General features: G+C 39.3%; 1 protein-coding gene across 8 annotated transcripts in view; it reads left to right on the top strand.

The window, feature by feature from the left end:
- The window catches only part of efr3a (EFR3 homolog A (S. cerevisiae)), a 145,587-nt gene that overhangs the window by 9,695 nt on the left and 122,159 nt on the right, over nt 1–13,733 (top strand). For 4 of the 8 annotated variants that reach the window (XM_073043251.1, XM_073043270.1, XM_073043242.1 and 1 more), the window contains exon 3: nt 13,183–13,320. The exons of the other annotated variants lie outside the window; for them this stretch is intronic. In XM_073043251.1, the coding sequence (XP_072899352.1) occupies nt 13,230–13,320 (91 nt within the window). In that variant the 5' untranslated portion in view covers nt 13,183–13,229. The remainder of the gene's footprint in view (nt 1–13,182; nt 13,321–13,733) is intronic. 8 annotated transcript variants of the gene reach the window in all.

Below are 13,733 nucleotides of genomic sequence, written 5' to 3'. Positions count from 1 at the left end.
TCTTTTTCTTTTGCAGCTTCTGTAATGCTGAGGGGAGAGTAGGTTCGGACAGCAAACAGATAGCAAAAGCTCTACACCCCATCTCCACAGGCTCGTATCATGCCTTCCACCTCTGTCTCTGGCACTGCTCTACCAGCTTCTGGTGTTTGGCTTTCTTATTCTCCAGCACCCCCGCAATCCGGTCTTCCCAAGGAATGACCATTTCTACCATGGCAACCTGCTTCAAGGTTTCTGACAGAATGACCATGTCGGGCCTCAGTCTTGAATGCCACGGATCTAGCCCTCAGGAAACTGTGACATGTTTCTATCAAGAGAAGAGAGTTCTGTCCAAATGCATGTATACATCTAAATGATCTTTATTACAAAAAAAATTGACATGAATTGTTAAGAAACCTTTTAAAATTTTTTGCCAAACATTTGTGGTTTTTTTAGATGAATCTTTTAGCTAAGTATAATCACTAAGTTCAATGCATTGTCTATAGTTTTGCATACTAAATTTGGCACACCACCTTCTGAGCAAGTGTTTCTGCCCATATCCAAACTCGTGTTAAATATTCTCATTCCATTGTCGTTACTGAAGAAGATGGCGCCAGGGAACAAAGCAACTAAAGGAGATGTCCTTGACAGTTTATGAAACTACTACCTTACTTCATTCAAACATGATTCTGCTACTATTGGAACCTGTGATTTACATTTTGATGGTGTGGTTTTGGGCCGATTGAGCGATCTGACACTTTGCTGTCTCCGAGGGAGCTCAGTGAGGTTTGGAGCGGAGTGTTGGGCCTGGAGCCCATGATCAACTCCTTATCAACTCCTCTTTTCACCGAAGTGGCAAGCATGATTGAAATCAACGAGTTCAGCAGTGGAAGGTGAGCAGGTGTTCTGCTCTGACTGCTGCCTGCGTTTGACCGGACTCTCTCTTTTCACCCCTCCTCCCTGCACTTACTGCTGCCGGAGGAAGGTGACTGGTCTCCCTCTTTCTCTCACTCGATTCTGTTAGAGGATGGTGCCAAAGGCTTGGGTGAGAAAGCTTTAATCGCTGCAGCTTGAGAATTGGAGTTTGTAGTTCATATTATCATGTGGTTCTAGTTACTCCCTTTTCATTTTATTGTTATTTTTGTGTGATTTTGATCAGGATAGATGAGCTCTACAGCCTGCAGTCAGTAAACAACACAGCACTAAATTGACCAGGACTGAACTAAACTGAACATTCCTAGACGGTTTCACTGGTTTGATATTTTATATTTTGTTTTTTGCATTTTTTGTGCCATTTGTGCGTTTTTGTTGGTGCGTTGGGTGTTTGTTTCCTTTCTCCTGGCTGTTTGTGGGAAGACTAAACTCAGTTGTATACTGCATACATACTTTAATATGCTGACCTGCCTACGTTGGCTCCTGGTCTTTCTAATTTACAAGATGAGCAAGTTATTATGAAGACCTGGTAGTTTTCTTCATGTACACCTTCAGCATGAAGACACTCTTGTCTCTTAAGTTGTACATCAATTGTATTTTATTTGAAGCGCCTGTCTTTCTTGTCTTCTGCACTGAGCAGGCTTCTTAACACGAGTTACTTAATCCAGAACATAATCTGTTTTAAACTCCTTGGAGCAACACACTCCTTAGATTTTTCTTTCTTTTTGTGTTGTTAAAATCCACATGAGCATGTGGTGTTCTGACTCTTGCAATTTCACATCCAAGTGATGCTTGCTGGACATTTTTACCCACAGTATTACTAATATTATGGGTTCAAATACTATAATAGGAGTTCTATCACAAAACCTCAAAAACTGCAACACCGGAATGCAACAAAATATATTCCTGCATTCTCATTGGCTGAGCAATAAATTGCAGTTCAGTCTTTAGTAATTTGGTTATCTTCAGCTTTCCCTCCCCAGGTCATCGTCCTTTGAACTCTTATGAAGTAGTTATTCAGCTTAGTCTTTCAGTCTGCTCATCCTTCTGAAATTTACTTGGGTCATTGGAAGTGCATGAATGTTGAGTTTTGCATACGTGCTTCTATTACAATTTGAATTGTGCTTGGCTTAGATTTATTGTGTACATCCAAGCAAGTAACAAGATTTGAAATGCTAGTTGGAGGACAAAACTTTTTTTTTTGCATTCCTTCATTTAAAATAGCCTGGTCTCATAAAATGTTACTGACGAAGCAACAATAACATGTAGTATTCATTTGTACAGTGTTTGAATATTGCTCTTATTGGCCAAACATCAAGAGTGTATTGCCTGAGCAACTGAACAAGATGATAGTGTGCGACAAGCTAGTCAACCATTAAGGATGATTTTTAGATTTTGATGTAATAGGGGGAAAAAATTATTTTCTCCGAGGTTGAGAGCATTACATGCAACATCGCTTTTGGATAGTGTTAAGCTGGGGACCTGTGCAGTATTCATACAAAACAGGACCTGAGTAAATCGGCCCCTTTGTGATTTGAAGGTACCAAATCCAAAACACTGAATATTGGAAGTTAGATGGTTGTTCAGAGTTTGCCTACCTATTATTTTGATACTTGAAACCATTATAATTTTTATCTTTCTTTTAAATCAAATAAAGCTTGTGTTGTTTGTGGTGTGGCAAGTGAATCAATATATAATCAAGGTAATTCTACTTCACTAAAAGGTTTCTAAATTAAAATTTTAACTATAATAAGAATACTAAAGCTACTAAAACATTGTATCACACATTTGCTAATTATCTATTTGGTAACTGAGAATAAACCAGTTGTACACTTACAAATTTATAAACATTTAAAATTTGGTAATTATGGATTCATTTAGTTTTCACGGTGGCAAATCAATGTGTTCATTATGTACATTAACACAATTTTTATAAAGCAGCCCAGAACTTATGGTCAGTGGCAGGTTGCCTGCCAGTTCTCAGTGCTGATCTACCCGCTGTTTGCACAGAATTGTATGAATCCCCTGATGAGAATGCCAATCATAAAGCCTAAGCAACACAGCCATTTTAATGTCACTCTATCAATCTGAGATTTGCTTGTAGGGAAAAGATATGAGACAGCTGCTGGGAGAAGTTTCAATAGATCTGACGGCTAACAAAGTGAAGCTGCCCAGCATGGAGCACATCAGAAACACTGGCGATTGCAATATTAAGAAACGTTGAAAAACTATTTAAGAATGAATTAAGTTCATGTTAAAGTCAATGAAAATAATAGCAGGAGATAAAAGATGAGAAGAAGAATTAATGGAATTCTGCTGAAGGCACTTGGCCGGATATGAAAAATACATAGACAGCACACGTTCAGCCATAGTACTTAAATAATCCAGATCGTGGCGGTGGCAAATATCTGAACCATGGCTTTTAGAGTAATTCAGGGTTGTAAATGAAATTGAGAGCATTTATGTAAGTGAGTTAATCTAACAGTTTTTAGTTAAAGTTAATTTGGGTAATTTTTGGATTCTTAAGTGTTTTCAATTCTGTTGGAATATTATTAACACATCCCTTGAAACTGAAGTTTTTCAGATCTTTTCAAAACTGCAGCTGCCAAACCCCTGCTTAAGCCAAACCTTGATAGTGAGGTAGTAGCTACTACAGGCCAATATCAAATCTTCCCTTCCTGGGCAGGTTTCTTGAGAAAGCAATTTTTAACCAACTCCACAAATTTCTGAATGAGAACAGTATTCTAGAAAAGTTTCTGTCAGGTTTTATAGCAAACTGCAGCATGGAGACGGCTCCTACCTGAATTGTCAGTGACCTTCGGCACAGCACTGCCAACAGAATCTCAGTTCTAATTCTTCTAGATCTTGGTGCTGCCTTTGACAAAATTGACCATGTCATTCTCTTGGAGTGTATTGAACTGGGTTGGTCTCTTTGGCAGTGCCCTTGATTGGTTTTGTTCATTTTTCTTTGTCTGTCTTGGAGACCAGTTTTCTACGAGATACAGTGTACATTTCGGTGTTGCTTGGGGAAGCTGTCTTGGTTCCCTACACTTCTTGTACATGCTTCCCTTTGGAGACAACATTAGAGAGCTCAAACTTGATTTCCCAATTATGCAGATGACACACAATTGTAAGGAGAGGTTCATGAAAATGGTTCCAGGGTTGAATAGCTTATCATATGAAGATGGCTCTGGGGCTGTATTTGCTAAACTTCAGAAGAATGAGAGGTGACCTCACTGAACCCAGGAGAATGGTGAAAGGCCTTGATTGTGTGGATGTGGAGAAAATGTTTCCTATGGTGGGAGAGTCTTAAGACCAGAGGACACAGCCTCAGAATAGAGGGGTGTCCTTTTAGAAAAAATATGAAGAGGGGTTTCTTTAGCCAGAAAGTGGTGAGTCTGTGGAATTCTTTGTCAAAGCTTTATGTATATTTAAGGCAAAAGTTGGTAGGTTCTTGAATAATCAAGGCATGAAGGGATATGGGGAGAAGGCAGGAAATTGGGACTGGAAGTAAAATTGGATCAGCCATGATGAAATGGTGAAGCAGAATCGATGGGCCAGATGGCCTTACTCTGCTCCTATATCTGACAGTCTTGTACATTTCAGTGATAACACCCTGTCTGGTCTGTCATCTGGTAGGACTGCAATAAACAAATGGATGAGCAAATTCCCAAGACTAAATGAAAATAAAACTGAAATACTTTTGCTTTGATCCAAAGCCAGAACAGAGAAACTTATTGATAAACTTGGGAACTTGGCTCCCCTTGTAAAATCAGAAGTAACTCACCTGAGTGTTATCCTTGATTCAGATTTGTACTTTAATTCCCACATTTTAAACAAAGTGACCAGAGCAATACTTGAGTAGTATTGCCAAGGTATGTCCATTTGTCACATAATGATGCTGAAAACCTAATTCATGCCTTTATATCAAAGCAGACAAGATTACTGCAATGCATGTTTTACTGGCCTTCCAAAGAACAGTCTATTGACAAACTTCAACTTGTTAAGAACACTACTGCTAGCCATTCAGTCAAAAGCAGGGTAAAGGAAGGTATCAATTCCTTACTAGCTACTCTGCAGTAGCTTTCTGCATCTTTGAGAATTTATTTTAAAACTCTCTTCACAAATACCAGAAATTTTGCAGATACTGGAAATCCAAAGCAGTGTACACAAAATGGTGGAGGAACTCAGCAGCCAGGCAGCAGAGCTGGATAGAACGTTCTAGTTCTGATGAAGGGTCGGCTGGTTTCATATGCTGCATTAATGGCAAGTGCTTTTATGGAGTGACAAATTATGTTTTGTTTGAGGAAAGAATCTCATCCAGAATAGTGATTGGCATCCGTCTGTCTTGAAGGACAATAGGTGATGATGATTATCATCACAAGCCTGGGCGTAAGGTATGGAGATCCTGAGATGCCCAGTCATCAAAATCCCCCTCTCTGCCTCACCAGTGTAGTCCAAAGGAAAGTTTATGAAGCAATATGTTTGGCACCAGCTTGGCTGCAGAAGCTGCCGGAAGGATGTTCAATGACGTCCAGTCACCTTAGGGGCTCCACTCCTGATTTGCTGTCTAGGTTTACTCCCGTAGCCTTTGTCTCTCCCGATGCTGCCCACAAGGCAGCGGGGCTACTTACCCATAGTTGGGGATCTGGTTCACGAGCACGAGGGAGTGTCCACACACCGGTGGGTTGTGTGCTACCAGTGCAGGGGCCAGACCACCTCCCCGTCCTCTATATTCAGCCCGAGTCCGAAAGGAGTCCAGTTCCCATGTGCCACCAGAGAGGAGGCACTACATGAGGCTTGCTGTTGGAGAGGGGATATACTCTCCCATTCAGCTCTCCTTTTCACAAGACTTCTAGCCAGTGGTGGAAGCTGGAAGTAGGAGTGGCAAGCACTACTCGTACACTACCACACTAGATGATCACAACAACCATTTTGACACCAGAACTACTGCTGGTTGAATAACGCCTAGAGAACAATGTCCATTTGATTTAATGGAATCTTAATTATTGATTCTCCTGAGGAGATCATTATTTTAAATCTCTCACTCATCCCTATCAAAGTAAAAAAACAAATACACACTAGCCATAGGCACTGGAGTTGGAGGGAGTGAATAAATATGGGAGGTGCTACTCAATTAGATTAGTTTGACTTGGAATTGTGGAATATCACCTCCTAAAGTAGGTATTACTTTAGGCCTGTACTCACTGGAATTTAGAAGAATGCTGGGGGGGGGGAGGGTGGGGTGAAAGAATCTCATTGAAACCTAGGTGAATGTTGAAAGGACTAGGTGGGGGGATGTGGAGAGAATGTTTCAAATGGTGGGGGTATCGAGAACTAGAGGGCACAGCCTCAAAATTGAGGGGCGACTTTTAAAAACAGTTAAGGAAGAATATTTTTAGCAATAGGGTAGTGAAACTGTGGAATGCTCTGCCAGCCTGCAGTGGTGGCCAAGTCAGTGGGTATATTCCGAGTGGAAGTTGATAGTTTCCTGATTGGTCAGGGCTTCAGAGGATATGGCAAGAAGACAGGTTGAGAGGGATCTGGGATCAGCCATGATGAAATGGAGCAGACTCGATAGGCTGAATGGCCTAATTCTGCCCCTAGTCTTATGGTCTAAAGTAAACAAGGTTTATTTGCAAGTGGACTACTGTAGATTGGCTACAAGTCATAGCAAGTTAAAATTCAATTTTAACTAAAAAGCTTTGTGTATTTCATTATTAATTATCTTGATAATTGTTAGAAATACTATGCTCCTTTGTACGCAGAGGGTCAGATGATCTTCTGTTTTTGCCATGAAGTTTAAATAGCTAGAAAATAAAGTGTAACAGTATTAACAATTTTAGAAAACCATAAACCAGAATTATTAGGCATCGTGTATTGGAAGCAAAGTTGTGATGCATATACTGCGATTACACATGCGCTCACCTAATCCAGGTAACCTTATCTGCTGGTGTTTTTAAACATAAATAATTTAGTTAGCTTCTAATTTTCAGGACTCCAACCTGACCTGGAGTTTGTATCTTTGATCTTCGTGTAGTTTCTGTTTTGTTTCCTATTTAAAACATGGCATTATGATGAAAGGAATGAGTTCATTACCCAACAGCTTTGCAGTTTAGTAACTTAAATAAGCAACAGTTTCCTTGTGATCCCAACAGTAAAACCTTTCTACATACATGATCATGCTTCAATAATCAAATAACCTTTCTACTTTCTCATAAAAAAAAGACTGCAAAAATTCAAAGTTGTGTGGTTAAAGTTGTAAATGCTTTACTGTCAGTGGCTGATTGTCTTCAAGAATAGATCACAGATGTGAAATGACTCATTGCTGCATTTTAAACTCCATGTTAATGGTATAAAAATTTTACTGTTTTATTTGTAGGGTTCATTGCCAAAAACTGCATTGTTTTTTATGATTGGGTTTCAATTTAGATCCTGACCACTTTAGACCAAATTTAAAATGTCTGCTGTAAACAAAAACTTATGGTGCAATTTGTGAGGTTCAAGAATTATTCACTGTAACTAAAATGTAGCATTTTGCCCACTTAGGGTCTTGACTGAGCTTTTATTTGTCATGACCTTAGGGGGGAGATTCAAAGCACTTTACAGTCAGTGAAACATTTTGGAAATGTTATCTCTGTGACAGTAGGAAATCTTGATAATCTTCCATTTTATGCCACTATCTGGTCTATATGTTTTTTTTAAAAACAGGTAATTAGAACATTGAACTTCAAAGATTCACAGAGAAGTCACTAGATTCATTCTTAGTCTAAAAATATGAGTTATCCAGGTAGGTGGAACTGGGCAGGGCCAAAGATTACGCACACAAGGCTGAAATGAACCTCTGTTCCCTCCAATAGCATAGTGGATTGAATACTAAATGGGTTTGGCACTCCAGCTGAAAATGTTGTTTCTTGTATTTCTATCTGTGTGACTGCCAAAGGGGTTTGGATGTGTGGAGTTTAAAGTAGGGTTGCAAGGGGATGGGAATCAGAGTGCCAGAACAGATAGTGGAATGGTTGTGGAGATAGACCTCAGACGTCAGGAATCAAAAGGTTGAGCAGGGTGTGACTAATGCTCTGAGTTGCATTTCAATGTAAGAAGTATTGTAGGAAAGGCAAATGTGCTCAGGGCATGGTTCAACACACAATCATGATATAGTGAGTCTTGCTTGCAGGAGGGGCAGGACTGTAGTTCAACATTCTGAGGCTTAGTTGTTTTAGACGCAACAGAGCAGGAAGGATTAAAGGGGGAGGGTTGGTGTTAATAGCCAGAGAAAATGTGACGGCAGTGCGCGTGATGGACTGGAGTACACATCGAATGAGACTCAATGGATAGAACTGAGGAATGTGAAAGGAATAACCACATTAATGGGGCTATATTATAGACCACCCAACTGTCCGCAGGATTTAGAGGAACAAATTTATAGACAGCTTGCAGACTGATGCAAGAAATGGAAAGTTGTGACAGCAAGTTTTTTTTAACTTTACATATATTGACTGGGACTCCTATTCTGTAAAAGGACTAGATGAGCAAACACGAGAAAACCTGTAGACTATGGAAGAAAGGGAGAGGGTAACTGATAAGTGAGGAGATGAGAAGGGGAAAGTGTAGCCAGAATGGGGAATGGAAAAAGAAGGAAGGATGAGTGATTATTGGAAATTAGAAAAATTACTGTACATGCCATCAGGTTGCAGGCAACCCAGATAGATGGCTTATGAGGTGATGTTCCTCCAAGCTGAGTTTGGCCTCATCGTGTTCAAAGAGGTCATGGGAAGACGTGTCAGAGTGGGAATGGGAAGTCAAGTTCTACTAAAATGAAATGGCAGATATGACAACTCCATTGGGCAGTCTGAATGGGGCTGATACAATTTGATTGTTCCTAAGTATTTGTAATGTGATGGTTTGTAATTAGGCCTGCAACTTTCCCCTCAGTATAGCAATGGCAAACACCAGAGGAAAGTTTAGAGACATCAGAACTAGTGTTTTTTTTAAAAAAGTGGAGAGTGCCTGGAGCGCAGTCAAGGGTAATGGTAGAGGCTGATACCATAGGGACATTTAAAAAGCTCTTAGGCACAGGGATATAATAAAACAAAAGGAGAATTATGGGTTGTGTAGGATGGAAAGGCTAGATTTATCACGGAGTAGGTTTGTATAGGTCAGCACAACCACGTAGATGAAGTGCTGTAATGTTCCAAATTCTATATCCTAAACTGAGGCATGTGAAGCATTTTGAGATTGAAAATAGTATCAATGTCAAAAGTAATGACTTTCAAATGAATGTTGGTATTTTGAAGCATGGGTTAGATGCCAAATATTTGACATACTGTTGTAATAGACATCAGGAAGATAAAGGAAGGAGACTTTTGTTTCAGTGACTTTCTAATATATTACTGAAACTGGAAGTGTAATAATCTTAGCTGGCAGTCTTCTTCAAGTGTAAACACCTTGTTGCATTTGAATCCTTGATGATTTTAAATTATTTATCAATTACATTTTCAACTGGGTCTTAGAAAAAGTGGTACTTAATTCGAAATCGGATTAAGATCGTAAGACCATAAGATACAGGATCAGAATTAAGCCATTTGGCCCATTGAATCCACTCTGCCATTTTATCATGGCTGGTATATTTTCCCTCTCAACCCCAATCTCCTGCCTTCGCCTTGTATCCTTTCATGTTCTGACTAATCAAGAATCTATCAACCTCTACTTTAAATATACCCAATGATTTGGCCTCCACAGCTGCCTGTGGTAAATACTTCCACAGACTCACCACTCTCTGGCCAAAGAAATTTCTTCTCATTTCCATTCTAAAAGAACAGCCCTCTATTCTGAGACTCTGTCCTCCTGAATAGAACAGATTTAAGAACAGAATTACACTGGTACTTGAGGTCATTATACAGTGCCTATAAAAAGTATTCCTCCCCCCCCCCCCAAAGTTTTCATGTTTTATTGTTTTACAACATTGAATCACAGTGGATTTAATTTGGCTTTTTTGACAATGATCAGCAGGAAAGACTTTTGTGAAAACAGATTTCTACAAACTGGTCTAAATTTATTACAGTTATTAAACATAAAATTGATTGTATGATTACTCACCCTATTCAAGTTAATGTTTAGTAGATGCACCTTTGGCAGCAGTTACAGCCTTGAATCTTTATGGATAGGTCTTTATCTGCTTTACACATCAGAACACTGCAATTTATCTTCAATCTTTGTTACAAAACTGCTCAAGCTCTTTAGGATTGCATGGGGATCATGAGTGAACAGCACTTTTCAACACCAGCCACAAATTCTCAATTGGATTGAGGTCTGGACTCTGACTTGGCCACTCTAGGACATTAACTTTATTGTTTCTAAGCCATTTCTGTGTAGCTTTGGCTTTATGCTTGGGGTCATCGTCCTGCTGGAAAACAAGTCTATTCTGAAGTCACAGTTCTCTTGCAGACTGCATCAGGTTTTCCTGTATCTTCACAAGCCTTTCTGGGCAGTGAAGCATCCCTACAGCAGGATGCAGCCACCACCATGCTTCACGGTAGGGATGGTGTGTTTTTATGATGTGTAGTGTCTGACTTGTGCCAAATATAGCATTTAATCTGATGGTCAACATGGATACTACTTCCAGCTGACCCCAGGGTCTTCCACATGCCTTCTGGCAAAGTCTAGCTGCATTTCCTGTGAGTCTTTTCAATAGTGGCTTTCTCTTTGCCACTTTCCCATAGCTGCAACTAGTGAAGCAACTGGGCAACAGTTGTATGCACATCTCTTCCATCACAGCTGCTGAAGCTTGTAACTCCTCCGGATTTGTCATTGGTCTCTTAGTGGCTTTCCTCGCTAGTCCCCTTCTTGTACAGTCACTCAGGTTTTGAGGATGGCCTGCTCCGGGCAGAATTACAGCTGTGCCATATTCTTGTTGATTGACTTAACTGTATTCCAAGGATATTCAGTGACTTGGAAATTTTCTTCTATCCATCTCCTGACTTGTGCTTGTCAATAACCTTTTTGAAGAATTGCATGAAGTGTTCTCTTGTCTTTATGGTATAGCTTTTGCCAGGATACTGACTCGCCAGCAGTTGGACCATCCCGATACAGGTGTATTTTTACTACAATCAATTGAAACAGCCTGACTGCACACAGGTGATCTCCATTTAACTAATTGTGTGACTTCTAAAACCAATCGACTGCATCAGTGATGCATTGGTGTGTCATCCTAAAGGACATGAACACTTGTGCAATCAATTATTTTGTGTTTATATTTGTAGTTAATTTAGATCAGTTCGTAGAGATCTGTTTTCACATTGACACAAAAGAGTTTTTCTGTTGATCAGTGTCAAAAAAAGCCAAATTAAACTCAGTAATTTAATTTTGAAAGACAATAAAACATGAACACTTCCAAGGGTGTTGAATACTTTTAATAGGCACAGTAAATCATTAATTATCAAATCATATTTTCCAACTTTGTTTATATATTGGATTTCTAATGGCAGAAGTGATGAGGGTTAGCTATTTCATATGCTGTATTGGGTTTCAGGAGGTATTCGGTTATTAAGCAAAATTCAAGTGTACAGAATTGAGGATAAAATACTGGCATAGATTAAGGAATGAATTATAGGCAGGGATAAAACAAACAGATCCTTTTTGGGTTGCGAGGCTATGACTATGGGGCAGTGGTGGAGCTGGTGTTGTTGCCCATCTGCTCGTTTTTTTTATCAAAAAGGGTAAGTAGATCAAGAGTAATATACCCCAGTATGATATAAAGCTAAGTGGTATTGTGGGTTGTGAGGAGGAGGAGTTATAGACAAGTTCAGTGCAATGATAGGAATATGGCAGATGAAGAAACGATGTGGAAGAATGGGGCTGCCTGTTGTTGTTTTCTGGCAATTGGAAGATCTCATTGAAACACACAGATTTTTAACAGGGCATGAGAAGGTGGGTGTGAGGTATCTGGAAATGAGTGTAATTATTTCAACAGACGTTGTTTGCTATCCAGGAGAAAAGTTGACAAGAAATTACTTCTTTCCGAGGGAAGCAGTTGTTTGTATTGATGCTGGTGAAAGTGAGGAAAGGATCTTAAAAGTTGTTTTGAATGAGCACATAGAAAATGAATCAGTGCACAGTTGATTTGACATCAGTGGCTGAAAACATAAGTGGATTTCCTAGTGGAATGTCATGTACCAAATGCTTGAGGAACTTGGCAAGTCAGGCAGCATCTGTAGAGGGAAAATTATCAGCTGCACCTTTTATGCTCTGCTTCCCAGTAAAACACTTGTTGGGATCATCCTTTTTTTTTAAAAAACTGTCATCCAGGACTCAGGCCTGTTTGCATATTAATTTCCCACTGGTTTAACCATTTTCTGTCTGATGTGATAGACCACACTAGGCACTGTTGCCTTTTCGTGCCACCATTGCTCTGTACACCACGATCATCTGGGCGCACGAACAGGTTGAATATTACATTTATTGTTCTACTTTTTTAAAAAAAGGTACTTGTATTAAGATTGCGAGGAATTGCTGTAGCTGTTGCATTGACCTGAGCCAATTTCTTCCTGATAAAATGTTTAGGCCAGGAGTGATCGAATTTTGTGACACATCCGTGAATCTGCATTTACTAACTGTTGCCATGCTTTTAAGGTCTTTTATTGGTCTAACTTTATGGAGCTGAATGTTACTATTTCATGTATCCCCGACAGTTGTTGAATTGTAAATGCAGAACATTGGTGTAAAATGCAATGAGCACATTTGCTCATCTTTATTGGAAGCATTGTGTTGCTCCCTAATCATTATTCGTGCTGTGCAGTCTACTACTTTTAAACCTTAATTGTACCAGAAGAGACTGTTGCCATTTATTTTGTTTCTGCAGAGATCATGAAACAGCAAATAGTTTATGGTTTGGCGTAATAACATTACTGGTACTTCATTTCCAAGGTGGCTGAGGCTACAAGATTTTTAAGACTAGTCAATTTAAATTCTGTTAAATTGGAAAACAAAACTCCACCATTTGGTGAATGGCAAGATACTTTTTTCATTAAAGTAACAGTTAGTTTCATTCTGGACTGTATGATTTGTATCATTCTGGTACTGAGAGTTCTTTTTACATCAAAGCTAATTATTTATTTAAGGCCATATATTCACAGTTTTGGCATCCCGTTTGTGTAGCCAATGGCCATCCTTGATGCTAATTAGTAAGTAGTCTATCCGATATCAAGTCGTCTAGTGTTACTGTAAATGGAATTCAAAGATCACATGTCTGATTATGGGTATACAATTCTGTAGGTGCAGTGAAATCTAAGTCTTAAGTCTGAAGCTACAGAGTGTACAGGATGCGAAGGTATATTCAGGTACCAAGAACTGAACCTGAACAAGTCTACAGGTTTAACACTGGGTGGGAACCAAGACCCTTGCTGTCATGTGGTAAGTTAGAATAAAGCACATTATATGTTTCTGCTTTTGTCTGGAAGATTTGTAATATATTTTTCTCGGAGGTAAATAAGTTTTGTATCTGCAAAGTACATACTATTAATACCTAATTCATTGATGTATTGCCTGAGAATCCACTTCAAATTCCAGAAAAGTTTCAGTAGATATTGAATTAAACAAAAATCTTGCATTTATTATTTACATAGCATTTTCAGCTCAGAAACAATCCCTTTGAGCCAGCCAGTCCATACCCAGACATGCTCCATAGAAACTCCTTTGTTTTTCTTCGTCTACTTTTACATCAGTACTATTTGCCCACTTCTCAGTGATTGAGCCCCATTGGTTGGGTTAAGAGGTTTCTCCTGCATTTCTATTAATTGGTAAGTATATTCACGGCTCCTGGTTCT

Source organism: Hemitrygon akajei, chromosome 1, assembly GCF_048418815.1.
Source record: "Hemitrygon akajei chromosome 1, sHemAka1.3, whole genome shotgun sequence".
Classification (NCBI taxonomy): domain Eukaryota; kingdom Metazoa; phylum Chordata; class Chondrichthyes; order Myliobatiformes; family Dasyatidae; genus Hemitrygon; species Hemitrygon akajei.
The sequence above is the reverse complement of the archived record's forward strand: the minus strand, read 5'-3'. Positions and strand labels throughout refer to the sequence as shown.